Source organism: Oryza sativa, chromosome 12, assembly GCF_034140825.1.
Source record: "Oryza sativa Japonica Group chromosome 12, ASM3414082v1".
In the NCBI taxonomy this organism is placed as follows: domain Eukaryota; kingdom Viridiplantae; phylum Streptophyta; class Magnoliopsida; order Poales; family Poaceae; genus Oryza; species Oryza sativa.
The window spans coordinates 25,790,810-25,818,067 of NC_089046.1; the positions used below are offsets into that span (position 1 = coordinate 25,790,810).

Below are 27,258 nucleotides of genomic sequence, written 5' to 3' on the forward strand. Positions count from 1 at the left end.
ATTTGTTTTAGGAGAGAGGAAGTAGCTACGAGCTTTCGTAGTTTTACCGAAATATCAGTAATATATTTTTTTTCATTAAACCAAATGAAACTATTCATCCATTGACATTGCCAACATTTCTATAGGGTCAGTTTGGACAATGAAACAAACCAAAACATGCCTTCTTACTCATGTGCCCTCCAAATAGACGCGATTGGACTTTAATTGCCGTCAGGGATTTTAATTCCGAAAAAAACAAAACAAAATAAAAAGAGTTTATCACTTTTCCAAAAAAACCAAAAAAAGGCAAGAACTGAAATGACCAAAATGCCCCCTTACCTCAACATACTTAACATTCTCAAATATGCTCCACCTATCTGTGGACACAAATATATCTTGTGTGACACCAGAGGGATTATAAATCTCAACTAAGCAATTTTTTTTAAAAAAAGTTTCTTTTTCTTATAATAAAAAAGGGTGACAACTGAAATGACCAGAATGCCCCTCCGTCCTACCCCACAATCTGTTCTGTTTCTTCTCTCCTTCCCTCACCTCTACTCTCCTCCTCTTCCTCCCCCATCTCTCTCCAAATCTCTCTCCGATCTGTAGCCGACCACCGCCGCCGCGGCCGCCGGCCTTCTCCCCGCCGCCGCCGCCGCCACCTCGCCCTCATCGCTGCGCGCTCCCATCCCCACCGCCCCAGCGAGCAGCTCCGGAGGGGCGCGGCGCAGACGCCCCTCCCCTCTCCCCCGAGCATCCCATCCCATCCCCTCCCGACCGTGCCCTAGCCTTCTCCCCCCATCGCGCTTGCCCGCACGGGCGGCGAGCACGGCTAGGTTTTGGAGTGGGGGCGACGCCGACGCCGACGCCGACGCGGCCCGCGGTCTAGTTCTTCCTTCCATCGGCGTCCATCCATCTCGTCTCGCATCGAATTGAAGGTATTCATCTTTTTCACCTCTCGTATTGGGGATTCATCCGGGCTTGGGAATTGGGTTGTATACTTCTACCCTTCCGTTTGATTCATCCGGGCTTGGGAATTGGGTTTTGCCCGGATTACTTTGATTTGGTAGTACTGACATAATTTTTTTTTAATTTTCAAGAGGGATTTGGGGGTTCAGCTGAACCCCCTCCATGCCGCGCGACGCTAGGTCAGTCACTGGTTGCCAGGAGATACTCGGAGCAGCCGTGAATTGCTGATGGCCAACCACGACTTGGTTCTCGGCCATGGCGAGGACCCCGAGCTGGCGCTGGGGCAGAATCACCATGACTTTGGGCAGGACCACGGGCTAGGGCTCGGCCACAGCCATGAGCTCGGCCTCGGCCACGCGCACGAACATGATCTCGTCCTCGGGCAGTCGCACGAGCACGAGCACGAGCACGACCATGATCTGGGTCTCGGGAACCACCACGACAGCCAGCTGGTCCTCGCGCATGATCACCACGGCCACACCAGTGAGCTCGCGTTGGGGCATGGCCATGATGAGGACCCGCATTCCTTGGATGGTCAGGACCATGATGGGCTTGCCATGACGGAGAATCACGTGCTGACGCTCACAGATGCGCATCAGCTTGACGTCGACCAGAATATGGATCAGCTTTCTCTTGAGCAAGCCCACGAGCTCGCTCTTCAGCCAGCCCATGACTTCTCGCACGGCCCTCTTGCGGTTGCCCCTGTTGTTCAGTCGCGGAAGATGGTCGTCAGCTCCGAGTTTCAGCTTGTGGTGGGGCAGGAATTCCCTGATGTCATGAGCTGCCGCAGGGCCATCCGCAACACCGCCATCGCCTGCCACTTTGAGATACAGACGGTGAAGTCTGACAAGACGCGCTTCACTGCGAAGTGCTCTGCTGACGGCTGCCCGTGGCGCATCCATGCTGCAAAGCTCCCTGGCGTGCCCACTTTCTCCATCCGAACTATCCATGACAACCATAGTTGTGTGGGAATAAACCATCTAGGCCACCAGCAGGCATCTGTTCAATGGGTTGCAAATACTGTTGAGGAGAGGCTACGTGAGAACCCACACTGCAAGCCCAAGGAAATTTTGGAAGAAATCCACAAGTCACACGGGATCACATTATCCTATAAGCAAGCATGGAGAGGGAAGGAGCGGATCATGGCAGCAGTTCGGGGGTCCTTCGAAGAAGGGTATCGGCTCCTGCCTGAGTACTGTAGGCAAGTGGAAAGAACAAATCCAGGAAGCATAGCTCGTGTCTATGGCAATCCAGATGACAACTGCTTTCGGCGACTCTTCATATCATTCCATGCATCAATATATGGTTTTGTGAATGCATGCCGTCCGCTCATTGGGCTTGACAGAACCATTCTCAAAAACAAGTATCTCGGCACCTTGTTTCTTGCCACAGGTTTCGATGGTGATGGTGCCCTGTTTCCTCTTGCATTTGGTGTGGTTGATGAGGAATCTGATGAGAATTGGATATGGTTTCTGTCTGAGCTGCATGAATTGCTGGAGAAGAACACAGAGAATATGCCAAGGCTCACTATATTGTCTGATAGACGCAAGGGAATAATCGATGGAGTTGACTTCAACTTCCCAACTGCATTCCATGGGCATTGTATGCGCAGTCTCAGTGAAACTTTCCGAAAGGAGTTCAATAACTCAGTGCTTGTCAACCTTCTCTGGGAGGCTGCCAATGCACTGACTGTGATAGAATTTGAAACCAAGTTGCTAGAGATAGAAGACACGTCCCCAGAAGCTGTTTGTTGGATAAGACGCCTACCTCCTCGGCTTTGGGCCACAGCTTACTTTGAGGGGACACGATATGGTCACCTGACAGCAAATATCACAGAATCACTGAATTCTTGGATACTGGATGCCTCTGGGCTTCCTATAATTCAGATGATGGAGTGTATCCGACGCCAGCTAATGACATGGTTCAACGAACGGCGTGAAGCAAGTATGCAGTGGACAACTATCCTCGTGCCTGCAGCGGAGCGACGGGTGCAAGAAGCAATTGAGCGTGCACGGGGCTACCAAGTTGCCCGAGCCAATGAGGCTGAATTTGAGGTCATCTCGCCTCACGAGGGAACTAACATTGTGGACATCCGCAACAGGTGTTGTTTGTGCCGTGGGTGGCAGCTCTATGGTGTGCCTTGTGCTCATGGTGTGGCAGCGCTGCTTTCCTGCAGACAGAATGTCCACCGTTATACAGAGAGCTGCTTCACCGTTGCGACATACCGCAAGACATACTCACAGACGATCCATCCTATCCCGGACAAAACCCTTTGGAACGAGACGTCTGATCAAGGCCAAGAAGAAGAGAACAAGGTGGATGTGATCATCAACCCGCCAAAATCCTTGAGGCCTCCCGGGAGGCCTAGGAAGAAGAGAATCCGTGCAGAGGACCGTGGGCGAATCAAGAGGGTTGTACACTGCAGCCGCTGCAACCAAACAGGCCATTTCAGAACTACATGTGCTGCTCCCATATGAAGAAGCCAATGTCGGAGTTCTGAAGTAGCTGCAGTTTTCCTGTGAAAAGTTAGAAGTTAGAGTCTACTCCACCATTCAAACTTCCTCTTTGCAGATGGGCACCTTTGGTTATACTAGATACTGCTTTTGGTTTAGGTGTAATTTAATAATGTTGTGACAATACTATGTGTTCAAATCATATGCCATGGTGGACCTGCATGTCGGCCTCAGCTCATTGGATCAGACCAAATCATATGAGCTGGTGTTGAGTGAAAAGTAATTAGCTTAACCTGCTGCAAAGTGAAATTATTTTGTTAAACCTAGTGCAAAGTGCATGCAATTTTATTGAAATATCATGTGCTCAAACATGATGAGTACCGCACCAAATATGTGATACTCTTGATGTTACATCGCAAGTATGACTCATCGATTAACCTGTTGTTTATGTAATACCTGTTCACTCTGTACCTTTCTGCACTTTCCTTTTTCCTGTAGCTGTGGATTGCTGTAATTGTCTTGCTCTTTCCTGTAGCTGTGATTGCTGTGTACTGCTGATCTGTCTATCTGTCTTCCTTTTTCATGTAGCTGTGATTGCTGTGATGCTGCATTTTGCCTTGCTCTTGCCTGTAGCTGTGGTTCCTGTGCGATGCTGCATTTGCATTGCTTCATGTAATTGTGATTGCAGCATAATGCTGTATTGGCATTGGCTATTTTGTTCATGAAGTAACACTCTTATTCGAAGAAATAATTTCACAAGGATTTTCCTGGGAACAGTACAACTCTTTCAAGAATATTATATATATATATAGCCTTCCAAACATCCAGATGTACTTCCAAACACCAGGTAGATGAAACATTCGAAGAGCTTCAAAAATTTCTACATATACATGGTTGATATACATTTTTGCGGTTTACAACATACACGTTCTGTGCAACAAAAGAATCAGCTCATCATTTACATGCTACAGAAATTACCAGTACAGAACTAACAAAAGAAAAATCATGTGCTCGGTGTTAGCTGAGCTTCAGCTACATGCGGTTTCTGACTCTCTAAACCTGGGAACTGACCAATATCATGACCTTCAACCTGGCTCAAGTTCTCATGCAAACCAATTGCAAACTCCTCTGGTTGTTCACCACTGCTTGCAAAGTAGTCAGCGATCTGCATTGTAAAATTAGGAACAAGAAATCACCATTTAAACGAAAGAATTCATATATAGAATCGAGTTCATAATTAATTTGTTCACTGCTAGATTCGAGATGTGCTATAGATTGCAGAAACAAAGAGCATATGAAGGCAATATATTTACATGGTTTGCAAGAGACATTCCGCTTAACACAGCCGCTTCTATGCTTGAACCTGTTAGCCAGTCACCACAGATGCCTGCTCTCCCTTGGGGATCAAATATGCATGGGACTCCTGGAGTGTTCATTGGTAGAGCTGCACCCCTGTGTTTCAGGCATTTGAATTCATAATATGATTGTGTTTACACATGATGAAATGGTAAACAGATACAAGAGGCTCAAGGCATGCGTTGTTGTACCACAATTGTACTCTCGTGTAAAATGGTTGCTGAAGAGATCCTCTTGATAGCCCTAAAGCAAGCTCTACACCTCTAAGCATGTCTTCCTTCACCTTTTCCGCCGTGATCTTTGGAATGTTTTCCTGTCATCAGTGATAAAATACATTCTAAAGTATTCAACAGTACAAAAAAAGGGGGCAAAAAGGCCTTGAAAACTCTATCTTGACATGTATTCTTTTAATTAATGTAACAATGCGTAGTTCCATGCAACTGATGATATAACAAAAGCGAAATCCAAAATAACTTTCAGCAAATAATCCACCTGCGGAACTTTGTTTCTTTTTCCATAAGCAGCAGTGCTGAAAAATGTCCAGCACTCGGGTCTGCCAGTCTGCAAGGGGAAAAGTTTCTGAGTATTGTTGGCCATCCAAGAGAGAGAATCAACATCTTTCACAAATGCTCCTTCAAATGTTCCATAAGAATCAGTTTGTGGAATTGGTAGAGGATCTTGAAATGCCGCGAGGAGCGCCCAGACAGAACTTAGCTGTAATCTCTGAGCATAGAGGGTATAAAACTCAGTAAGAACGAACTTGTAAGAAGCGGATATATGCCTCATGAGTTCAAAGTTTGTTCCGGCAGTAAACCTTCATTTGTCTTGTCAGCAGTGGTAGACCTGATGTAGAGAGCAGACGATTGGCACATTTCCCTGATTAGCGAGTAGAAAAGTGACCGGAAATATGATTTAGTCCGAAAGAAAAGTTAGATATATGATATGCTTCTTGCTAAAAAAAGTTAAAAAATACAAGACAATGACATATGCAGCGAAAAAAATGCATATGGTCAGGGGCGAATCCACGTTAGTCCAACACGATGCACAGGACAGGTTGAATTTTTCGTTTTCATTTGTGATAGCCGATGTACATGCATTGGGACACCACCTAGCCGGACACCCAGAGCCCAAGCTAGTCAGCCTGCAAGCAACAAAATAACAACTTTGTATGTCTTTTTAGTTTTTACGGGATATTGTAGTTGGATACTTATATTTTGCTATAAACATTGTAAGTAACATTGATAATCGTTAAATACAACGCTGCTTTTTTTATTATTATTTTGAGCATTGTATAGATTTGGTTGTGATATATTATGTAGTGTGCTATGTATGGACACTGGGTAATTTTTTGTTCTGGATTTGCCCCTCCACAATAATCACTTTCTTGTGCAATCTATGATATCTTTATGGCAGTTGCAGTAAACTGATACTATTACTTTCTTCATCTTTCCTAGACTTTACCAGCCCAACTAGAGAGGCCGCAAAAATGAAGCTCTAATTTAAACCACAGTCCATGGAGAAAAGAGCTTGAAAGAGAAACACCACTGGGAAAAAACTTGCACTGACCATTATGTGCTATCACAATTGCATCATATTGACCATGTGGCTTCTCATTCTCAAACAAGCGCCACAGGCCATTGAACGGCTCAAGCTTGCTTATCCAACACGGCCGGACAACTTCAATTAGGTCACTCTGCAAAGGTTGAAATACTACTCAGCAATGGAATGAGCAGACCAGAAAATGACATCAATAAAAGAAAGTTCGGCATCTGAATGATTCGGTCACACTTCATACTACACACTTACATAGCTCGAACTCCAACAACCAAAATCACATTTTATCAGATTAATATGGGAAAATTTTGGGAAATACCATCGCAAAGATATGTGAGTTGTAAAATAGTACCATCGTACGTGAGAATGACATGACACGCGGAGCATGTCAATGACACATATGATGGTATTTTTCAGCTCTGCGACTTTTGCGATGGTATCAAGCGGCCCGAGCAATATTCAGTTCTAGCATCTAACAGTGGGATAGTATGATCCTGCAACAGTTTGGTACTTTGGTGATCTATGTTCCAAGAAAGATTTGCAATGTGATGTCAGAATTGGGTATACCTCAGGCAGAATCGCATCTGCAAGCGGCCGCATCCCGTCGACGCCGATGTACCGCGGCGGCGAGGAGGAAGGCATAGGCCTGAAATGGCCGCCGGCGTCGAGCTCACCGATCAAGCCTCCCCACTCGCGGACCAAGCCCTTGTCCATCCACTCGTCGACCACCCTCTTGAACCTCTCGTCGCTCGCGGTGAAGAACTGCGCCGCGTGGTCGAACACCAGCTGCTGCTGCTGCTGCTGGTCGCCGGCGGCGGCGATAGCTCTCGTCGCCATCCTCCCTCCTAGCCCGTGCATCCCCTGCAGTAGTAGCGGCGAGAAAGGTGAGTACGGGATGCGGAGAAGGTAGGTGAGTGAGTGAGGTGTGGGGGTTGAGGTGGACCGTGTCGAAGACGACGGCGCGGACGCCGCGGGCGGCGAGGGAGGCGGCGCAGGCGAGGCCGGATGCGCCGCCGCCTACGACGGCGACGGATGGGTCGGGGGGAACAGGCGTGGAGAACACCACCTGCTCCTGGTGGAAGCTCTTCTTGATGGCGGACTGCCGCGAGAACCCGGGCTTGCCGCGCCGCCGCCGCGGGGCCGGGGGCGGCCTCGCCGTGCGCGCGCCGCTGCTGCTACCTCCTCCTCCTCCTCCGGAAGAGGAGGATGCGGACGCGGCGAAGCGGGACGCCGCCAGCACGGCGGTAGAGCGTGGGCAGCGTGGCGCCGGGAGGAGGAGAGGCGGCGGCGTCGGCGGCATCGCGGTAGGTGTTCGACGAAATGCGGGGGGAATGGAGCCTGGAGCGGGTAACCCGACCGTTATCTGTTTACGGGTTGGATTTCTTTTATATTTTTATATTCCTATTTTAACTGTTATTTTTCTCTGAGAGCACCCGCAATGGTAAAGTAAGGTGCTATCTATAAAATATGTACATCTCAGCAATAGACTAGATTAATAGTATACCACCTCAATAGTATATCTATACATAGGTATCTATAGCTCTCTAATCCATTGCCTCGTTTTTCTCTATAGACTATCTCCAGGTTAGTAGATAGCTTTGCTCTCTCTCTCTTCATTTAATCTCTTCCAAGTAGGAAAATATGCTGACATGGATCTCTCGTAGAGAGCCTATAGATAACCATTGTGGGTGCTCTAATACGATAGAGAAAAACATTACTACTCTCTCCCTTCCATTGTCAGTGCAGTTGTGGGTTTCCGTGTCCAACATTTAACCATTCATCTTATTTAAAAAATTTATAAAAAAATAAATAAAATAAGTTACACATAAAGTACTATTCATTTTTATCATTTAATAGCAATAAAAAATACTAATTATAAGATTGACGGTCAAACATTGGACACAGAAACTCACAGCTGTACTTAAAATGAGACGAAAAGAGTATTTATAAAAAAGTAATTTTAAAAGAAGACGGATTCAGAATGTGGTAGGAAATGCGAATTTATCACTGGGCTTATTTGAGACAAACGGATCCAAGAAAATTGAGGGTAGGGCTTATTTGGTTTAGTGCCCTACCAAAATATTGGTAGTGCCAAAACTTAGGCATATTTTGAAACTACCAATATTTTGGTAGGGTAGCATTTTAAGTGAGTGGGTTTGAATTGATACCAATTGAAAGCCAAATCTCATGTTATGGTCAAGAAGGTTCTAGAATTATGCCAAATTAACCATGGGCACTACCATTCAATTGGCTCTAAACCAAACAATTATATTCACTATGTAAACTACCAAAAAATTAGTAGGGTAATATTTTGGCATCAATACAAAATGACCCGTAGTTTCGAAGAACAGTTCGGTTTCTGCTAAATTTTGCCATCGACTATTATTATTTCCTTCAAAAAGAAAAATTCAAGCAAGAACACAGGATACATTCAGATTCATGATGATGCCATCAGAAATTTATTTATTTATTCCCTCGCTGAAAACATACGGACTAGTTTTCTGCTGCCCATCCAAATGTTATCAATCTATTATTCCTGAAGAATCACCATGGCTTCCAAATGTTATTAATTTATTATTCCTGAAGAATCACCATGGCTTTGTTTTGCCACGCGAGGAATTGCTGTACATCGTGTTTCCATTGCAGGAACACGAAGGTGTTGGGTGATCTGAACTCATTGATTCCTTCCTTCCTCCATGTCTAAGCTCACTGCAGGGATAATCTGGCCATTGCCAAGGCAAGCACCTTCACACCGTTCGCCATGTCCTCTGGTGACGCATATTCTTCGGGCTTGTGGCTGTAACCTGCAACCAGAAGGATAACTTTTTCAGTGGCAATTCATTTTATAGGAGGTTATTAGTTTGAACTTTATATTCATTCACCAGGATATGCGTTGTAAATTTATTTTAGTTTGTTACATTGTTTATTTTTGAAACGCATTTTTTTTCAATTGGTGGTGGAAATTAGAATATCTTGAAACATTCTAGCATCTCAAGTAATTGATCTTTAGTAGGACAAGAAGTGATGACGTGGTGTACAGACCTTTGTAACATGGAATGAAGATCATACCCATTGGTGATATTCTGCAGAACAAAGAAGCAGTTGTACGTGTTAGTTGGTAAACATGTTACCCCACAAAAAGAACATAATTAGACACAAAGCAAATAACATGTTTCAGAGATTGCCAGCCAGGGTATTTGGTTTGTAGGTGGAAAACCCTGTTGGGGCCTATAGTACTTGACCTGGCCATGAAGAGTGAATCATGATAAGCTCTGCTAATCATCAGCTTATATTCGAGGTTCAACTGTTTTGCAGCAAATTCCATTGCGCTGATGACTGATTTGTCAGATAGAGCAGGTGGATCCTGATTTATGATCTTGAACTCTGATAATAGCACGCCACGGTTCTTTGATATCTCAATTGCGGATTGGTGAACCTTCTCAATGACATTATTCCTCCTCTTCTCATCAATGTCTCTCACATCTGTACAAAAGATAATGAGAAGTTCTTAGCCGGCAGTCAGAACACGATAATTCTTTTTATCTGAAAACAGTCTCCTACCAATTTCCACATGCGATTTACTTGGGATGCTATTGATTGCTCCTGGATGTAGCTGCAGAATACCTGAAGAAGAATAATTCATTATGGAAAAACATTATCGCTGCAAATATATCTTTGACCATTTTCTTGAAATTCTGCTTGACCACCTACTAGCTTCATAAATATATTTCATGATTAAAACTTAACTACTCCCTCTGTTTCAGGTTATAAGACGTTTTGACTTTAGTCAAAGTCAAACTGTTTTAAGTTTGACCAACTTTGTAAAAAAAGTAGTAACATTTTCAACCCAAGACAAATTTATTATGAAAATATATTCAATTATTGATTTGATGAAACTAATTTAGTATTATAAATATTACTATATTTGTCTATAAACTTAGTCAAACTTGAAACAGTTTAACTTTGACCAATGTCAAAACATCTTATAACCTGAAACGGAGGTAGTAACATATTCTAGTTGAGCATCTAGGCTACGATGATGCAAAACATTAGAAAATCTTTCTTATTGTTTCATAATTCTAAATAAATACTAAAATGATTTCCTATTTTGGAGTTGTTAACTATCATGGCTAAGTACAACAACATTCTATATTGGTGCATTTCATCAGATATTCAGACACTTTTTATAGTATAAGCAGAAGATATCCAAGAATGGAGGATGTAGAACAGAATTGATCTAAATTTGAAAAGCAGGTCAAGTTTGATATTCACTTGGTTGCTATACAAATTGGTAAAGGCACATGTATGTCCTAATTTACTATGGAGTATTAAAACATCACAGTCATGAAAGAATGATATATTCAACAGAAAATAAAATCAATTTCATCAAGCATACCAACTGTCCCAACAGTATCAATTGATCCTGATTCCAAAACGTGTTTCTCAACTGCTAATGCCAACTCAGCTGCCGCCAGTCCAGCATCATTTCTGTAAAAAGTTTCTTTACCCATGTAAATATGTGGTGGGGACCTTTCAAAATAATGTAAACCACATGGATGAAGAATGAATGGAAATGCTAACCTTGCAGGCATGAGCACTGCTCCAGCATGGCCCCCATTCCCTTCAAACTCCACCTTAATACTTGCAGGAGCAGCAATAGCAGTGACAACGCCAATTTTGATACCTGTTGTAAGAACACACATGAGTATAAGAAGAACAATTTTCCATAAACTTATTAATTAACTCACAATCCAACCTTCTTTTTCCAAAATGGGGCCCTGTTCAATGTGCAATTCTACAAAAGCAAAATAGTCGTCTTTCTTCAAAAACACATTATGTAGCTCCTCAGGATGCATCTTGTAGCCAGCAGAGTCTGCAGCATCAAAAAATGACACATTCTGATTGTCAACTGTTTCTTTGAGGGATCGAGCCAGTTCTTCACTCCCTGCCATTAGGCGGCTGCACATTTTCCAGAAGTGAAAAGATAATAACCAACAAAACATAATTGTGGCACAATTAGTCCAAGCTAAGCTTCAAGTTAGTGCGAGTGAGGCTCAACCTTCCCAAGCAGCTAATTCCAAATCTTGTAGGCTCCTCCGATGTAAACATAATAACCTCCAAAGATCTTTTTGGCTGGAAACCAGACCTGTATGATACAAACAAGAGTTTGTTTCATCACAAAAGAGCAACCAACCTAGCATATCAAAGCTTCAGCTGTTTCCTCAAATGTGTGGCAATACAGTTAAAACATGCTTGTTGCAAGATGGAAAATATAACTATGCTTAATACTTATATGGCCTGGAATTGTGACATCAAAAGGTGGAGAATTAGTCGTCTTCTTAAAATCAGTATACATATTCAAGCTGTATAGTGAAACTGTGAATGTCTAATCCCCATGTGAGTGTTGCATACTTGGGTACACTGTATGATGCACTGAGTCAAACTAAGTTCCATTGGTAGTTCATCATGATATTTGATGAAAGAGAATGCATATAACATGGGCAACACAAGCAAAACTAAATTCTTTGAGAAATGGTAAGATACTTTTAGGTAGTATTTACACCTTTTCAGCATTCTAATTGCCTCAAGAGCACCCAGGACACCAACCACCCCATCATATTTGCCTGAGAATGGGATTGCGTCAACATGAGAACCAGTTGCAACCGCTCCTAGTCCTGCCTCAGAACCCTCCCTGCAGAAGTATGCAATGTTACAGTGATCAGAAAAATTCCACTACAATCTGTTCCTTTTATACATAGCCATAGAAACACCAAAATATAATGAGAGATATGCTTCAGATATGCTGTTCCTTCCAATATGCCATCCCATTTGCTAGAATTGCTTTGCCATAGATAACTACTTGTAAAACCAGATACATCAAATAAACATGGTTCCAGAACCATCCAATACCAACTCACCAGCGCCCAAAAATGTTGCCAACAGCGTCTTCACGAATGGACAGGCCAAGCTGATTCATTATTCCCTTTATATACCTATAAACATTTAAGTACAAATTCAGCAACCATCATAGAACAGAGATGCATATTATCATTGACAAATAGCAGAGAAACAAATTTGCCATCTGAAATGTTATCATCGAATCAGAAACATCAAATTGCTATCGGGAAGCAGTTTGACCTATTAATTCAATGTTCATGAGATCAACTCCTATCGGGCTGGGCGTCAAATTAAGCACGTTTTGGTTCGAAGTAAGCTTGGTTCATCCCATCGGAGTCTTATCAAGGTGAAAAATAAACTAAGCCATTTCTGCAACTAGTTGCTGACCAAGCACAGAAGCACTGTAATGAGTTCAAATCCATGGGAAATCACCTCCTCCCACGAATCATGAGAGTAGAACAAAAAAAAAAAAAAGAAAGAAAATCGCACTGGGCGTGAGAACGGGAAAACCTTCGAGCTTGCACGTCCTTGTCGCTGTACAGAACGCGGGTCACCGACGGCACCGGCGAGTCGGAGAACGAAGCCAGCTCATCAATCTGCGACGAGGATCATCACACACACAAACGAGAAACCATTTCGTCACTCGGAATCGCGCCACGGGTTTTGCCTGCCGCAGGCGGTGGAATCGCGTGCGTACGTACGTACCTGGCGCTGGAGCCCATCGGAGTCGACGTAGAACGGGGAGGAGCCGCCGCTGCCGCCACCGCCATCGCCGCGGTAGTCGGACGCGGGGAATCCGGCGAACTCCTCCATCGTCCGCCGCGCCGCCGCCGCGTCGTCGTCGTGCCCCACCACCGCGCCAGCAGCTCCGCCGAGCAGGACGAGGAGGACGGCGGCGCCCGCGAGGGCAGCGAGGAAGCGCGCGGCGGCGCTCGTCGCCATGGCTGGGTGGAGGCGAAGGCGAGGAGGTTGGAGACGACGCGACGGCAGTGGCGGCTGACGAGGAAGACGACGACACGAGTCACGGGAGTGTGGTGTTTCTTCGGTGGGGCCCGCGGCCGCGCACGGTGGGGAGTGAGGCCCACCTGGCAGCGGTGGGCCGGTATATGGATGGGCTGGGCCCAGGAGTGGGCGAACGTGAGGCCCATGGGCTGGTGGGAGTAGCCAGGTTAAATCAAACCGAGGAGGCAACCAAGCCACACACTCTCTCTCTCTCTTTCCTCCCAAATCCGCACGGCTCCCGTGCTCTCCTCTCCTCTCCTCTCAAAACCCTCCACGGCGGCGGCGGCGGGACTCCCTCTCTGGCGAGGCCTCGTCCTCTTCCTCCGTGAGGTGAGCGCGCTTTCGCTCGGCATCTACTTCCCGGTGAATCCGTAGCTTTGGTGGTGCGGGCGGGTCTAGCGTAGCTGCGGCGGAGAGCTCGCCGCCGACCCGCCCGGAGATTGGTTGCTTGCGCTGTAGGCCTCGTTCTCCTGTGCCGTGTGGTACTCGCGCTGTAGCCGCGGGAGGTGTAGCTTGGATGCGCCCGCTCGCGTCGTGGTGGGGGCGCGGCTCTGCTCTCGATTTAGGGTTTATGGGGCTCGTGGCTGATTTTTTCTTTTCACTCGCTTATGACGAGTTTGCTGTGGTGTTAGGGGTTTGTGCGTTGCGCTGAGCTTTATCTAGGTGGATCCGGAGTAGAAATAACTTGGGGGTTTTCGTGTAGTCCACAGTTAGATTGGTGCAGGAAGCGGGTTGCCCCCATCTGGTATTGTTCCGTGCGAGCTGTGCCCCTCGCAAAGCATTACGCGAGCCACCTGTTGCTACAATTTATGCTGCACTTCTGCCCGAGAAGCATCTCACCTTCAGTTTTGTGTTACTTGACATGGTCTATGTTGTGTGTTTCCAGAAAATATGGATGGGAACATCGAGAATCCTGCGGAGGACATGAGTGGGATTGCCAGTAATCTTGATAATGAGGAGCAGGCGATTCCTCTCAGTGATGTGCCTGAGCAGTACAAGGAAGATCCAGAAAATACATATGACGAAGAAACCAAAGACTCAAGCTATGAAGAATCAGGGATCCCATACAATGAAGATCAGGTGAACATAAATGATGGAAATGTGGGGCATCAGCATGAAGAGGACCAAGCTATCCCCTCAGAAGAAGGGCATGCCTATGGTGGAGAAGCTCAGGGAGAGCAGCAGGCCAATGCAGTAACTGATGAGAAGAAATGGCCAGGTTGGCCTGGAGAAAGTGTGTTCCGTATACTTGTTCCAGCCCAAAAAGTGGGCGCTGTCATTGGCCGAAAAGGGGAGTTTATCAAGAAAATGTGTGAGGAGTCCAGAGCTCGCATAAAGGTGCTTGATGGACCACCAGGGGTACCAGATAGAGCAGTAAGTTTTTTCTCTCTTCTTAAGCTGGACTAGTTTCTACTATTGTTGTTTCAGTCAGTATGCGCAGTAGTGTTGTAGGCTTTGAATGCACGGTACGCTTGTTTCAGAGAACCAGTCAAGTAGATATTTGTAATATATGGGTGCCATTTTTGTCCTATTTTATAGTTGTATTGAGGAATGAATTTAGCTAGGAAGCATTGTAGTTACAGGTGGTTACAGCACTATGCAATTTCTTGATCCCCCACACCATGTATTATATTCACATTCAACTGCGATGGTCTATAAACTGTTGTATTTTCTTTTACCAATCTATCTGATAGTTGGTGAGCCTGTTGTCTGCAAGTAATGGAGTTGAAAATAAATTGTGTTTTGACACAGGAGACAGAAATGAAAGAGGAACTAGCTGGCATTTTTACATTATATAATATGATGCCATTTCAATAATAGTTTCAAATTAATGCTGCTCTAACTTGTGACCAAGTGCTTGAGTAGGCTTGCTTGCTTTTCTTTACTCCCTGAGAAGGGGATGCAGTTTTATTAGAAGTTTAAGAACATCTTGGTTAGTGACTATGGTGCTGTAATGCTCCTAATAAGTACTGTGTTGTTATCATTACTAAGTCAAGTGGTAGGTATAATATTTTGCAACATGTGATCATCTAGGACGTTGTAGTGGGTTAAATGTATAATTACTAATAAAAGATAGTGCTGTAACTACAACCTTCCTGTATAGAATGGCTATATGGTTGTTTCAATTGGTGAAATCTATCTCAGCTTTGAAACCTCAGTTTGTAGGGAAACAAAGATGACTATAGATTTTTGCATATATTAAGTAATTTTGACACAAACAAATATTCTTTGTAGAAAAAAGGTTATGACTGAATATCAGATCGGAACACTGATTATGGCCAATCGGTGAACTGTATGTACAAGGGCAAGAGAAAATTCTAACCCATCTTTCAAATTTGAGTTTGGATGCTAATGTTAATAGGTTTTGGACTGTACATGGATCAAGACATCAAGTAGTTAATGCATATATTATAACTATAGATGCTCTTTGCCTCTATCTCAGTAAATATTCTGAATGATTATCAGATGAGAACAATGATTTGTTCCATTCAGGAGAATCATGTGTAAAGGCAAATAAAAGAACATCAAATATTGGGCCGTCATCCCTTGATGTACTTCATTGTATAACTATTAAAAAATATTCACTCTACTTGTCTTAAAAGTTTCTCCGCAACTAAAGAAATTCAAACTAATGGATTGAATTATCAAAAAAATGAAGAAACTGACATTCAAGTACGAAACTTAATAGTGTCGTCGTGTCGATAGCAATAACAAACTACCTTTGCAGGTTCTCACTGCAGTGTAAGGCCTCAAGTCGAATTGTTTATGTATCAAAAATAGACGAGCCGTCATGGTTATCAAAGTTCAGTTTTGTGCTCCTGTGCTGCAAATACTGTTAAGTCTTTTGATTATCGGATGAAGATCCCTGTCAAGAAGCTTCATATGTTGTCCGGTAATTTCATGACCTGCTTGATTTTTTGACCAAACGGGAATCAGTTTGTAAAGTTAATAAAAGATTAAAATAACTAAAAAAACCTTAAACCTAATCGGTTCCTAAATAATAAAAGTGATAACTGCAAGTGATACCTTTCAAATGTGAAGTAGTATCACATGCATCGATATTTTTGGAATTGGTTCATTTGAAGTAGTGCTCTTAAATCACTATAATTTATCAAGAGATGAGTGAGTTATATACCCAAGTGAACTGAAATGCAACAGCACATTTCTATCCCTTTCCCGGATTATAAGATTGCCCCCATTTAGAAAATGTTAGCGTCCAACAATGGGTCGGAATTTTATTACCCATAGACATCAGTTTTGTGATTAGTGATGCTAACTTAGATGGATAAACATGCTAACCAGAAAATGAGGAATGGAGAACTTGCTGGTCGTAGTGTCACACTCGTTAAATGAAGATAGACTACTCTATGAATTCTTGATTTTATTACTTAGGCAAAAATAGTTTGTGTTTTGATGGATTTTAATCAGGATTTTATTTTAAGTTATGTGGATAAATATATCAACGATAATGTTTTTTGGCAATATCTTTTAAGAGCATTATCAAAAATATTTTGCGAGAATTTGTAAATAATTTGTTCATTATATTCCATAACTCAGCTCAACAACATCAAACTAGCACTAATTAGTATTAGTATGCCTAGGATGAGTTGTTGTATGATAAGAAGGAAGTGGAGAGTATCCTACTATACTTTGGCAGTCCTTGTCTTGGCAATGCCATGCTGAACTGTTTAATATTTTAGTCTTTATGGCAGACATTTTTTGGGTGTGTATCTGCAACGTTTCAAGTGAAGGCAACCCATGCATAAATGAATGAGTTGCAACCCCACTAATAATTTCAGAATAAATATAACCGTGCAATCACATCTGTCTAATGCGGATCGGACATATATTCCCTGCCCTTGACCCTTTTGTTATCATGCTAGTAACATTTTTTCTGTGCTTTTTGCACATTGCTGTTATTGACTCTCCAATGGTTGCTCATCTGTATGTACCTGCCTGCTGACATAAATACCATTTTCTTTCTTAAAGGTAATGATTTCAGCAAAAGATGAACCAGATGCACCATTACCTCCTGCTGTTGATGGATTGCTTAGAGTTCACAAGCGGATAACAGATGGTTTAGATGGTGAATCTGATCAACCTCAACGTGCTGCTGGTACTGTAGGGCCAACACGGCTACTGGTGCCAGCTTCTCAAGCTGGCAGCCTGATTGGCAAGCAAGGAGCAACCATTAAATCCATACAGGATGCTTCTAAGTGTGTTCTCCGAATTCTTGGTGAGCTTTTACATTTTTTTCTCCCATAACGTACATTATTTCTAGTATATTCTATGTTTTGTTTTATTCTGTTTCAAAACTGGAGTACTTTTTAAATTAAACAGTGATAGATCTACTAAGGCTCTTTCTTTTTTTCATATCTTATATGATTATTCTCTTAATGAATTAGGAAATATGCATTTTTAGGCATACGTTGTATATACTCAATGGATGTTTTTATAACCCATTCTCTCAAGGACGAATATTTTGCACTTCATCCAATAATGATTTAGCCACATACAAATCTATTCATGGTTTTAATGTTCTGCGCTTAGCAGACTATATAGGATCGACTATTTTCCTTTTTATGTATTAAAAAAATACATTAATGCATGCATGTCTGAGGCAAAGGCCATCCTTTGAGGACTCAAGCATGCTGGACATATGCCATATAGCATTATAATTCCCCTTTGATTGTTGGGCTTGTTATTCTAGCTTGTTCCTGACTTTACCACTGTTTGGTTTGCTGGGTGATGTTTGGTCACTTGGTTGTTTGTCTTTCAATTTTTATTAGGCTCCTATAACTACCGCAACTAGTTTCACAAGAATTCATGCACGACATATTTTATAGAGCATTTAACATTCAGTTTCAATAGTTTAACATTTCCTTACATCTTTTACAGAAAGTGTACCACCTGTTGCATTAAGTGACGACCGAGTTGTTGAGATACAAGGTGAACCTCTAGATGTCCACAAAGCAGTGGAACTGATTGCAAGTCATTTAAGAAAATTTCTTGTTGACCGCAGTGTGCTCCCTTTGTTCGAAATGCAGGTAAGTTCATTTCTTTTATGCAGTATATTACATACTCTTACTTTTGCATGAGTGGTCGATAATCATAAGTTGCTTTCCTTGACAGATGAAAGTGCACAATGCGCACAGAGAGCAACCTATGCCACCTCCTCAGACGTGGGGTCCTCCTCCACCGTGGGGTCATCCATCAAACGTTCCTCCTGGTGGCCCAGGTTATGGTGGTAATCCACAGTTCATGCCTCCTCGGCCTCAAGACCACTATTATCCTCCTCCTGATGTACCTCCTGTCGAAAAGCAACCACACTATGGAATTTCTTCATATGGCCGTGATGCACCTCCTACTGGTGCTCCTCCTGCCTCAGGGAATCAACACCCACCACATGGTTCTTCTCAAGTTAGTTGCTAAAAATTTGACCACTGTGAACATAATGAACTGTTTATGCGCCTGCTATAAAGTTTCTTTTACTGAGTTTTCCCCCATATATGTTGTTTTTATTTGACAGATAACACACAGCATGCAAGTTCCTCTTTCCTACGCTGATGCCGTGATTGGGGCAGCTGGTGCTAGTATCAGCTACATTCGCAGGCATAGTGGTGCAACAATAAGTATTCAGGAAGGTGTTCCTGGAGAAATGACTGTGGAGATATCAGGAAGTGCTTCACAAGTTCAAACTGCCCAGCAACTGATCAAGGTATTCTTTTTTGTTTCGTAAATTGCGTCAGCATTATCACTGTTTTCACAGAACAACAAAGAAAAAACATTATCACACTGTCTATGACCTGCATCTTGGCTAATTATTATAATATGCTGATGATCTATTTGCGAGTCTGATGTTCCTGAGTCTACCTCTTGCATTAATTAGATAGAAGTGCTGCATAGAAGAAACTCGGTAACTCATTGGATTGTATTATTAGTAGGATAAACCACTACATACGCAGCTCTTTTTTCATCAATTGTTACAAAATGTGTATGGAGAGATCTACTCGGTATTATACCGAAGTGGTGGGGGGAAATCCTCTGTTCATATCTTCATATTGATAATCAGGCTATCCTCATTTTAATGATGGTCACTGGTTAATCAAAATCATTGAACTTAAAAACTTACCGATACCCAGCTCAGACAAAGAAGGCTATCTACAGTCCTGCACTGATTGTTATTTATATTTTTTTAGAAAAAAAATCTCGTATTAACAGCAGCATCTCTTGCAGAATTTCATGGCTGAAGCTTCTCCCCAAGGCCCCCCACAAGCTCCTGCTCCTCCTGCTCAACCAGTCGACACGGGCTACAGCTCCTACCCACCGTACGGAGGAACATCATACGGATCTCCTCCTGGCGGCGCAGGTCCTCACAACGGTGGAAGCTATGGCGGTGCGCCACCCCCCTACCCTCCGAGCTACGGATACTAGTTGTTTGGAAGCGCCCTAGGCTTTAGAAAGAGTGGGATCTTCTGGTTTTGTTCTGTTCGTCTGTCAAGAACTCTCAGATTATTGGTTGTTAGGACTTCCTGAACGCTTTAGTTATGGTGTAAACTGCTTTCTGACGGCGGCAGCAAATGTTCCCTGTTTCCTCATATGCTGTCTAGCTTCTCATGTGTCGTAAAATGGAGCCCATTTTAACCTAATATTTCCTTCATGCACTCTTCTTCCCTAATGCTGCTCCTGTCAAAACCTAATCTTTTATACTACCTCCGTTTCAAAATGTTTGACACCGTTGATTTTTTAGTACATGTTTGACCATTCATCTTATTCAAAAAATTTAAGTAATTATTTATTCTTTTCATATCATTTGATTCATCGTTAAATATACTTTTATGTACACATATAGTTTTACATATTTCACAATTTTTTTTTAATAAGACAAACGGTCAAACATGTGCTAAAAAGTCAACGGTGTCAAATATTTTTAAACGGAGGGAGTAGTTACTATTACAGTTGATGTTGCTACAGTGTAGCTGGGTTTCTCTGTAGCTGTAACAGGGACCCCATGCTCCATGCCTGTCCATGTGCTTCAAGATCCGGGCACCCGTGATCTGCAGAGGCAACCCCGTGGTTTTGGAGGGGCATGAAGGAATCAGGATGATGATGAACGAAACGGATAAGCAAAACCAGGACCTCAATGTCCAATCAACAATGGCATCTTGGAGATGGTATGGATGACCCTCTACCAATTCATCATTTGGCCTGAAGGAGCTGCTTCTGCTGCTACTCTACTGAAGACGGTTCGATCTTGGCTCCTCTAATCCTATGGTCAACACGATTACACGCTAACACGATTTGCTGCTATCTGTTTGGTGATTGATTCATGCCCTGTCACTTGACATCACCTGGAGGAGACGGCTGAAGGCTCCAGAGATGAACATGGCCATTGGCCAGCCAGCCTAACAAGGTACGACTCTCTTAAAAAGAAAGCTAACACACAGGAAGAGAATGTTTTTATCCATGTTGCTAGAAGCTTTAAAAGTCTCTGATCCTGTCACTATCTTTTGCTGTTCGTTTATCGTGGAAGTCCAGCATGGACAGATTTTTAGGCTATAATTTTCTACAAGTTCGCACACGAGTCTTGACTTGCTGGCGCACTGCCAGCGAATAGATTGACTTGTTGTGATGTGTGCTTATGTCCTGTGGGGGGGGGGGGGGGTCCAAATTCTAGACTTAAGAGGCACGTTTTTTCTGCCCTCATTCATAGACTACCAAATCAGTGACCACAATAATATCCTTTTTTTCAGAGTCATCACTTGGTTAGATGCAATGCACATAGGCCAAACTTTGGTTTCTTACAAGTCACAGCTCTAGGTGAGAAACTAACTAGAGGCGCCTCTTTTCTTTGATAAAAGATAAATGCCCAAGTGCGTCAAAGTCTAGAGTAATTTTGTATTCGTTAGTGGCTAACGTCGTATCTGAAAAGGTCGACATCATCATGTCAAGAGTTGGGGCTAAATTAGTGTGGGATGGTAGACTCGGGAGCACAGAATCATATGATTCAAGTTGATGAAAAGAATGTCTTGACAAATCCAAATTGGCAACCTGTTAGTGTTTATTTATTTTGCTGTTCAGTGTCCATCCACTAGGAAAGCTGCACTGGGGGCAAAGATGGACCAACCACTTTGCTGTCATTTTGTTTTCTGAAGAAATTGTGTGATATCTGTCAGACATGCATAGCTGTTTGAGGATCCTACCTTATAACTGTAGCCTGTCAGACATGCTGCTATGATGTGCCGATCGACCATACCTTTTTTTGCTTGTGGATCGATGTGTTAATCATTAGCAAAGCTAATAATGATAAACCATAAGGGTGTGTTTAGTTTCAAAGTTTTTTTTTCCAAACTTCCAAGTTTCCATCAGATCAAACTTTTCATACAAAAAAAAACTTTTTAGTCACATCGTCTCTAATTTTAACTAAATTCTAAACTTTGGACCGAACTAAACACAGCCTAAGATGGCAAGTTAGCCTGTCCTGTCCTTCAACAAGAGCTTTGATAAGAAAGGGGAATCAACTTGGGCAGAGAAAACTCCATTGCCTGGCAATTTAGATTTCATGCTTCAGAAGAAATTCATAGGACATGGTCACATGTCATACGGCTACAGACCCAAAAGTGGAGAGAGAGAGAGAGAGAGAGAGAGAGAGAGAGAGAGAGAGAGGCTAAACATATACTACTAGTCTATAAAATAGCTCTCCATTATGTTATATCCTTGCTTGCAAGTCAGAATATAGTATAGGCAAGTATACTACAAATTTGATGATGAACCTTTGCTTGAAGCTAAATCGTCTCATTGACCTTTGCACACACTGTGATTGTGCTAACCTAGTTCCAGGCTTTAAGAAATTAAAAAAAAACACACTAATACAATAATCTAGTCATACGGTACCAGAGAAATTAATTCCTTATATTAGTTCTCACATGGAATGCTTTCAGAAGTCCCAAATTAAGGCTTGCACGTATGGGTCGATTTAGGGATCAGTACTAATAATTAGCGTAGTTGACCATCCAATAAATCATCGGTTGGTGAGGCATTTTTGTCCATTGAGCTGCTCCAATTATAAGGTTTCAATTCGTTTGCCCCCACACTGCTTGCCATACCATGCATGCACGGGCTCGCATTCATAATTGTATATCCGGAAGACTCCATGTTGTAAGCATCAAGTAACGTGTTCAATCGTCAACCCCATGTTGTTAGAAGCATTCGAAAGGAAGAACAAACAAGCATATGGGTCAGGAATATTTGCACAAGCTTATTAGATATAAACACACTTGCTGACATGGTTCCTGTTGAAATTTCTGAGAAAAAACCTGATGTAGACCTCACTATATTCGAATAACAAAGTCGTGAAAAATAGTACAAAAATTATCCATTTTATTGTTGTCCAATATTTATTTATTTATGAATATTTGATGTTTGAGATTCCATTTATTGTGTAGACTGCAGAGCTTTTAAAGAACCTCAGGATAGCAGTTGATGTCAAAGTCATTAACATAACATGGAATGCTTTACACAAAAGCAGAAGTACGACTGAGAAATCATACCCAACAGCTAACACCTGGAAAAAAAAACCCTGATGGTCCAAGTGTGTCAGTATGTTAGCAAGTAGAAACAGCTTTAATGCTGAATGATTCTTCTGCCAAAAGAAAATTTTGATCTTTCAATAAAGCAAAAGCAACATACAGAGGCAAGTCATTGCAAGTAAACTTGTGCACGCTAAAAGCCAAATCCTGCTTATCCTTTTCCAGGCTTACACGATGTTTCAGTTGTTCACTTCCTTTTGTCAATCTTCCTTTGAAATCTTCAAACCTAATCCCTCCCTTCTTTGAGCAAATCTTGCCGGTCACTATCCAATCACATGTTCTTCCTCCATTCTCTCTTAATCTGATAGTGCCATAGCTCATAAAAGAGAGAACAAGTTGTGTATGTCCCCACTTTGGACAGTAGAACATTGAGACCATAGCAGAAATGCGACATGGCTTGTAGCTCAGTTAAGGACCCAAGCGAATCACTATAGCTCTCATCAGATGGCTTCCCTGTTTGTTACTCCTACTTTCACAGTTTGCTGACCTACTTTCACATGACCGGTCCGACCGTCCCCGAGCAAAAGCTTGGAGCCTCTGCATTTTCTGAATGGCTCGCGTGAAATACTACAGGTTTCCTAGGTCTGGGCTGACTGTGTTGGCAGCCGAGTATGGTTATGCTCACCTTCATACGTCACGATGAGCATCGCCGGGTCGTCTACGCACCGCTCGACGTGCTTCCTCGCTGGGCAGCCCCGGACGCTGCTACATTTGTAGTAACCCCTGCAACGGATTCGAGCGATTTAGCGAAGTCGGTCTTCTGTGCAGATAAATAAAATGCGTTGAAGGAGAAATAATCAGCAACATGTGCTTGCTATCATGGCATAGCTACATTTTCCTATCATTAAGTGCAGGCTTTAAAGTTTAGATGGGGGTGGGGGATGAGGGCAATCAAGATTAGGATGTAGATAGACAAGCATGCTGATCAAATCCATGTTGCATTAACAATATACCTACTTTAGGACACATGATTGATATTGGTTTTCCACAGAGGAGAGAGTAAAGAAATAGCAAAAGACTGTCATGATCCACTAATCCACTAAGCTGGTTATAATTAATTGTGCTCGCAACTAAGGTATCAACACGTCTTGGCTATAGATCCACTTGGAAATTAGGAAAAGGTGGAGTGGAGTGGAGTGGAGTGGAGGATCCACAAACAATTATTCCACAGGTAAAGGAGCACAATGAGTGCCTGATGCAGATGTGGCATGGCATCTTTCAAGGTACAATTTGGGGAATACCACATCATGATTTAAAAAATGGATAGAGATACGTTTTTTTAGTGTTAGTTGACCACTGACATTAGGTAACCAAGGATTCACGTTTTGCTAAGATTACATGTGAGGTTTAGTTGATACCTTGGATGAGGCGAACCCTTAATCGGCTTCTGACCATACTTTCGCCATGAGTATTCATCTGGAGGTATGTCTGCTATTTTGTTGCTAATGGCGGGCACTTTAATTGACCTCTTAATTCGCAACTTCCTGAAGAACAGAGCAGCATAAATAAAGTTAAAGCACATAATGCTCAATCCGACAAATGAGAGACGCGGTAGGGACAACAAGAACTACAAGAACACAGTTTACCTCCTCTTTGAGCAATGGCACCTTCCGGTTGTGGCACACTTGCCACTTCCATCCTCCCCTCTCCCCGTGCACCGCCGTTTGGGCACATGGTGAGCGTTCACCGGGTCGCTCGCGACCGGGCCGCTGATCAAATGGAACGGCGGCTTCCCTTCCAAGCTAGCCACGCTGCCGTCCATGCTAAGCGACGACATGAACGCCGACGACATCGTCCCGGTGGCACTAGGGCTATCAAACTTAAGGCTGATCCCGCTGTTGCTCCTCTTGAACATCTCAGCCTGCAACTTCTGCTGATGCTGATGCTGCTGGAACGGGTACCTATGCGCGGTAGCGCCGAACTGGAACTGAACCGACAACGGCTGCACCAGCTTCGGAGGATCGAACTGATGAGCACCACCCTTGCTGCTCGAGCTGACCAAATCGAGCCCCCGCAACGAATCCGGTGGCACGCCGCTGCCTCCGCCAATCCGGTTGCGCAAATGCGCGGCGGAGCTAGTAGACGGAGTGGCAGCACCGGACATCATCATCCCCAGCTGGCCGCCGCCGCTGCTGCTCTCCAAGAATCCCTTCTCTCTCAGCACCGCCGAAGGCCTGCTTCTCCCGGCCATCCTGCCTCTAGCATGTCCACCACCGCCGCCGCCGCCGCCGCCGCCGCCGCCATTGCCGAGGAGGGAGACCACCTTCCTGAACTTGGCACAGGCCTCTCCTGTCTCTGAAGCTATGCTCCTGAGCAACGCAGGGTCCTGCTGCTGCGACAGCAAGGCCAGCACCCTGTGGCAACTCTCCACCGCCGCCCTGTTCGCCGCCTCCACCTCCTCCTCCATCGCCGCCGCCGCCGCCGCCGCCGGAGCTAAACCAGCAAGAGAAGCCTCGGATTCTCGCAGCTCTTCAGATCTGGAGAAACACAGCACACGGAGAAGAAGACAAGTTACACAGATCTCCATGAAACATCCCCCCACAAAAAAAAACGCAGGAAATTCCACCGGAAATCCCGGGGGGGGGGAGCTAAAGCTTCCCGCTCGTCGAGCAACCAGCCATCAAATCCGACGGCGATCGACGGCGGCCGGCCCTGGTTCCGACGGCCGCTCCGGCGGCCCATCGTCGCCGCCGCCACAACGAGAGGGGCTCCCCTCCCCATGGCGGCGACAGGCCGTCCGTCCAAGAACGCATCGAATTCATCGCCGGAAAAGAAGAAGAAAAAGAAAAAGAAGAAGAGCAAGAGCTCGAGCTCGGCGAGCTCGCTCACCTGAGCAGGGCGCCGTGCCGGCGAGCGGCTCATCGTCGTCGCCGGACGGGTCCGGCCACCGGGAGCGCGGAGAGGAGGGGATCGGAGTTGGGAGAGGAGTAGACGAAGCAGGCAGGAGAGGACTAGAGGAAGAAGAAGAGAGAGGAGTTGGAGAAGAAGCTGAGAAAGAAAGAGAAAAAAAAACCGTAGCTTTGGAGCTCGGCTTGGGACTTGGGAGGTATAAAAGGGGGAATTTTGAGGATTCCGAGGGGCCTGCGCGAAAAAGTTACCTACTCGGGTTGGGAAGGAGGGTGACGTGGAGGAACCTGGGGCGTTGGATTGTGAAGATGGGCGGCTGGGAAACCGTTCTCCGTGAGGGTCAACAGTGTCAAGGACAAGGGTCAACGAGATGCTGTCTTCGATGTGGAGGTGTGCTTTTACGGCCCTGCCCCTGCTGTAGGGTCGAAATTGCGTGGGTCGTGTCCTAGCCGCCAATGTCAGGACTGTTTGGCATAACTCAAGTTTTGCTTTAGATCTCAACCAAATAATTTCAGCTCCATTTAAAAATGTATTATAACTGGTTAGAGTGTTTTTATAAAATAAATTAAAGAAATAGATTTAGGTTTAGGCAGCCCCACATCTTCACCCTAAATCTAACTTTTTAAAGTTAAATTTAGAAGCTATAACCTTACCAAACGGGACCGTAGTTTGTTTTTAGTACAATGACCTTTTTGTTGGAGTAGTAATTAAAATGTATTTAACCAAACTCTGGGTCTTTGCTTGGTGTGCTGGGCTGATTGGTGGAGTAGTGTTATAGTTTTAGCAAGTCAAAAATATAATAAGTGAAAAAGTAAAATATTACTATGTCATTTATTAATACGAAGAGAAAAAGAAGAGAAGAAAACAATGAGGATGAGATTATTATTGGTTTAATTGATACTAAAAATGGAAAGAAAAATATGTCATATTAAAAAAAAGTCTAGCGGACCACTCTAAAACTACACTAAAGACAACATCTTTAGGTTAAAATTACACTTATTCAGCGATAGAGGAATATATCACTTTGCCAAATTTTTTTAGACGAGGTTGTCACATACTTCCTCCGTATCATAATGTAGCATTGCCCACTTATTAGCATATATATATAAATGTGGGCAATGATAGAAAGTCTTACATAGTAAAATGGAGGGATTACTATAACTTTTGTAGCTAAAAAGTTGATAATTATCCAAACTTTGCCCTGGAATTGTATCTTGTCATGACAAGTGAGGTCATTAAGTTGTATGTTGTGTTTTTATTGAAAGTGCATTAACAAACCCAACATTAAACTGTTTGGTCAAAATTCCTGCCATATGCTATAGTTATTGTAAAGTGTAACTATGGATCAAATAACCTGGTTGTGTTTGACAGAGGGACAGAGAAAAAAATACCGTGTTTTTTCCGCGCATATTTTTCAAACTGTTGAAATGTATTTTAAAACAATTCTATAAAAAGTTACTTTAAAAATTAATATAATATATTTTTCAGTTTGAAACGGTTAGTACTCAATTAATTATGTACTAATTATTTTTGCTTTTTTTTATAAAAAATTTCCTTGTAAAATGAAAATAGTAGGATGAGCTTTTGTAACTAGCTACGTCGTTCGATAA

At 43.5% G+C, this 27,258-nt stretch overlaps 5 protein-coding genes across 8 annotated transcripts; 2 read left to right on the plus strand and 3 right to left on the minus strand.

Moving 5' to 3' along the window:
- The first annotated feature begins 544 nt into the window (after positions 1 to 544).
- LOC4352704 (uncharacterized) lies at positions 545 to 3,871 on the plus strand. The gene is made up of 2 exons (XM_015764723.3): positions 545 to 917; positions 1,080 to 3,871. Exon 2 carries the CDS (start codon positions 1,176 to 1,178, stop codon positions 3,423 to 3,425), a length of 2,250 nt encoding a protein of 749 aa, XP_015620209.1. The 5' UTR covers positions 545 to 917; positions 1,080 to 1,175; the 3' UTR covers positions 3,426 to 3,871.
- Positions 3,872 to 4,260: 389 nt separating this feature from the next.
- LOC4352705 (renalase) lies at positions 4,261 to 7,665 on the minus strand. The gene is made up of 8 exons (NM_001423611.1): positions 7,255 to 7,665; positions 6,879 to 7,172; positions 6,324 to 6,450; positions 5,572 to 5,633; positions 5,250 to 5,480; positions 4,949 to 5,070; positions 4,715 to 4,853; positions 4,261 to 4,566 (listed from the first exon to the last, which is right to left on the minus strand). The coding sequence occupies exons 1-8, from the start codon at positions 7,609 to 7,611 to the stop codon at positions 4,405 to 4,407; spliced, it is 1,494 nt and encodes a 497-aa protein (NP_001410540.1). The 5' UTR covers positions 7,612 to 7,665; the 3' UTR covers positions 4,261 to 4,404.
- A 927-nt stretch (positions 7,666 to 8,592) lies between these two features.
- LOC4352706 (probable ureidoglycolate hydrolase) lies at positions 8,593 to 13,219 on the minus strand. Of its 3 annotated transcripts, none has more exons than NR_186856.1 (12): positions 12,915 to 13,200; positions 12,720 to 12,805; positions 12,230 to 12,304; positions 11,875 to 12,003; positions 11,371 to 11,457; positions 11,068 to 11,184; positions 10,893 to 10,995; positions 10,708 to 10,799; positions 9,873 to 9,935; positions 9,554 to 9,794; positions 9,354 to 9,394; positions 8,593 to 9,115 (listed from the first exon to the last, which is right to left on the minus strand). NR_186856.1 is itself a non-coding variant. In NM_001423610.1 (12 exons), the coding sequence occupies exons 1-12, from the start codon at positions 13,149 to 13,151 to the stop codon at positions 9,018 to 9,020; spliced, it is 1,455 nt and encodes a 484-aa protein (NP_001410539.1). In that variant the 5' UTR covers positions 13,152 to 13,200; the 3' UTR covers positions 8,593 to 9,017. The 3 variants fall into 3 exon arrangements, 2 of the variants coding, with proteins under 2 accessions (NP_001410539.1, XP_066162094.1); NM_001423610.1 differs by having other exon boundaries at positions 11,068 to 11,270; XM_066305997.1 differs by lacking the exon at positions 9,354 to 9,394 and having other exon boundaries at positions 8,668 to 9,133; positions 9,529 to 9,794; positions 11,068 to 11,270; positions 12,915 to 13,219.
- A 190-nt stretch (positions 13,220 to 13,409) lies between these two features.
- On the plus strand, positions 13,410 to 19,888 carry LOC4352707 (flowering locus K homology domain-like). Of its 2 annotated transcripts, NR_186855.1 has the most exons (8): positions 13,410 to 13,541; positions 14,098 to 14,585; positions 15,940 to 16,104; positions 17,202 to 17,448; positions 18,111 to 18,259; positions 18,345 to 18,632; positions 18,742 to 18,930; positions 19,449 to 19,888. NR_186855.1 is itself a non-coding variant. In NM_001423609.1 (7 exons), the coding sequence occupies exons 2-7, from the start codon at positions 14,103 to 14,105 to the stop codon at positions 19,644 to 19,646; spliced, it is 1,554 nt and encodes a 517-aa protein (NP_001410538.1). In that variant the 5' UTR covers positions 13,410 to 13,541; positions 14,098 to 14,102; the 3' UTR covers positions 19,647 to 19,888. The 2 variants fall into 2 exon arrangements, 1 of the variants encoding a protein (NP_001410538.1); NM_001423609.1 differs by lacking the exon at positions 15,940 to 16,104.
- A 2,797-nt stretch (positions 19,889 to 22,685) lies between these two features.
- Positions 22,686 to 25,754, minus strand: LOC4352708 (protein WRKY1). Its single transcript, XM_015764856.3, has 4 exons — positions 25,631 to 25,754; positions 24,388 to 25,278; positions 24,160 to 24,285; positions 22,686 to 23,524 (listed from the first exon to the last, which is right to left on the minus strand). The coding sequence occupies exons 2-4, from the start codon at positions 25,206 to 25,208 to the stop codon at positions 23,380 to 23,382; spliced, it is 1,092 nt and encodes a 363-aa protein (XP_015620342.1). The 5' UTR covers positions 25,209 to 25,278; positions 25,631 to 25,754; the 3' UTR covers positions 22,686 to 23,379.
- Positions 25,755 to 27,258: the final 1,504 nt, after the last annotated feature.

Bases quoted from the DNA above. Each gene is read 5' to 3' on its own strand.
- LOC4352705 (NM_001423611.1), bottom strand. From the start codon at position 7,611: ATGCCGCCGACGCCGCCGCCTCTCCTCCTCCCGGCGCCACGCTGCCCA. The intron at 6,451-6,878 runs GTATACCCAATT...CAACCTTTGCAG, and splicing joins CAGATGCGATTCTGCCTGAG to AGTGACCTAATTGAAGTTGT. The intron at 5,071-5,249 runs GTGGATTATTTG...CACTGATGACAG, and splicing joins AAAGAAACAAAGTTCCGCAG to GAAAACATTCCAAAGATCAC.
- LOC4352708 (XM_015764856.3), bottom strand. From the start codon at position 25,208: ATGGAGGAGGAGGTGGAGGCGGCGAACAGGGCGGCGGTGGAGAGTTGC. The intron at 24,286-24,387 runs GTAAACTGTGTT...TCTGTTCTTCAG, and splicing joins TGCCATTGCTCAAAGAGGAG to GAAGTTGCGAATTAAGAGGT. The intron at 23,525-24,159 runs GTATCAACTAAA...AATCCGTTGCAG, and splicing joins AAGGGTTCGCCTCATCCAAG to GGGTTACTACAAATGTAGCA.
- LOC4352704 (XM_015764723.3), top strand. From the start codon at position 1,176: ATGGCCAACCACGACTTGGTTCTCGGCCATGGCGAGGACCCCGAGCTG.
- LOC4352707 (NM_001423609.1), top strand. From the start codon at position 14,103: ATGGATGGGAACATCGAGAATCCTGCGGAGGACATGAGTGGGATTGCC. The intron at 18,633-18,741 runs GTTAGTTGCTAA...TTTATTTGACAG, and splicing joins CACCACATGGTTCTTCTCAA to ATAACACACAGCATGCAAGT. The intron at 18,931-19,448 runs GTATTCTTTTTT...CATCTCTTGCAG, and splicing joins CTGCCCAGCAACTGATCAAG to AATTTCATGGCTGAAGCTTC.
- LOC4352706 (NM_001423610.1), bottom strand. From the start codon at position 13,151: ATGGCGACGAGCGCCGCCGCGCGCTTCCTCGCTGCCCTCGCGGGCGCC. The intron at 12,004-12,229 runs GTGAGTTGGTAT...ATACTTCTGCAG, and splicing joins GGCAACATTTTTGGGCGCTG to GGAGGGTTCTGAGGCAGGAC. The intron at 9,936-10,707 runs GTATGCTTGATG...ATTCTTCTTCAG, and splicing joins TGATACTGTTGGGACAGTTG to GTATTCTGCAGCTACATCCA.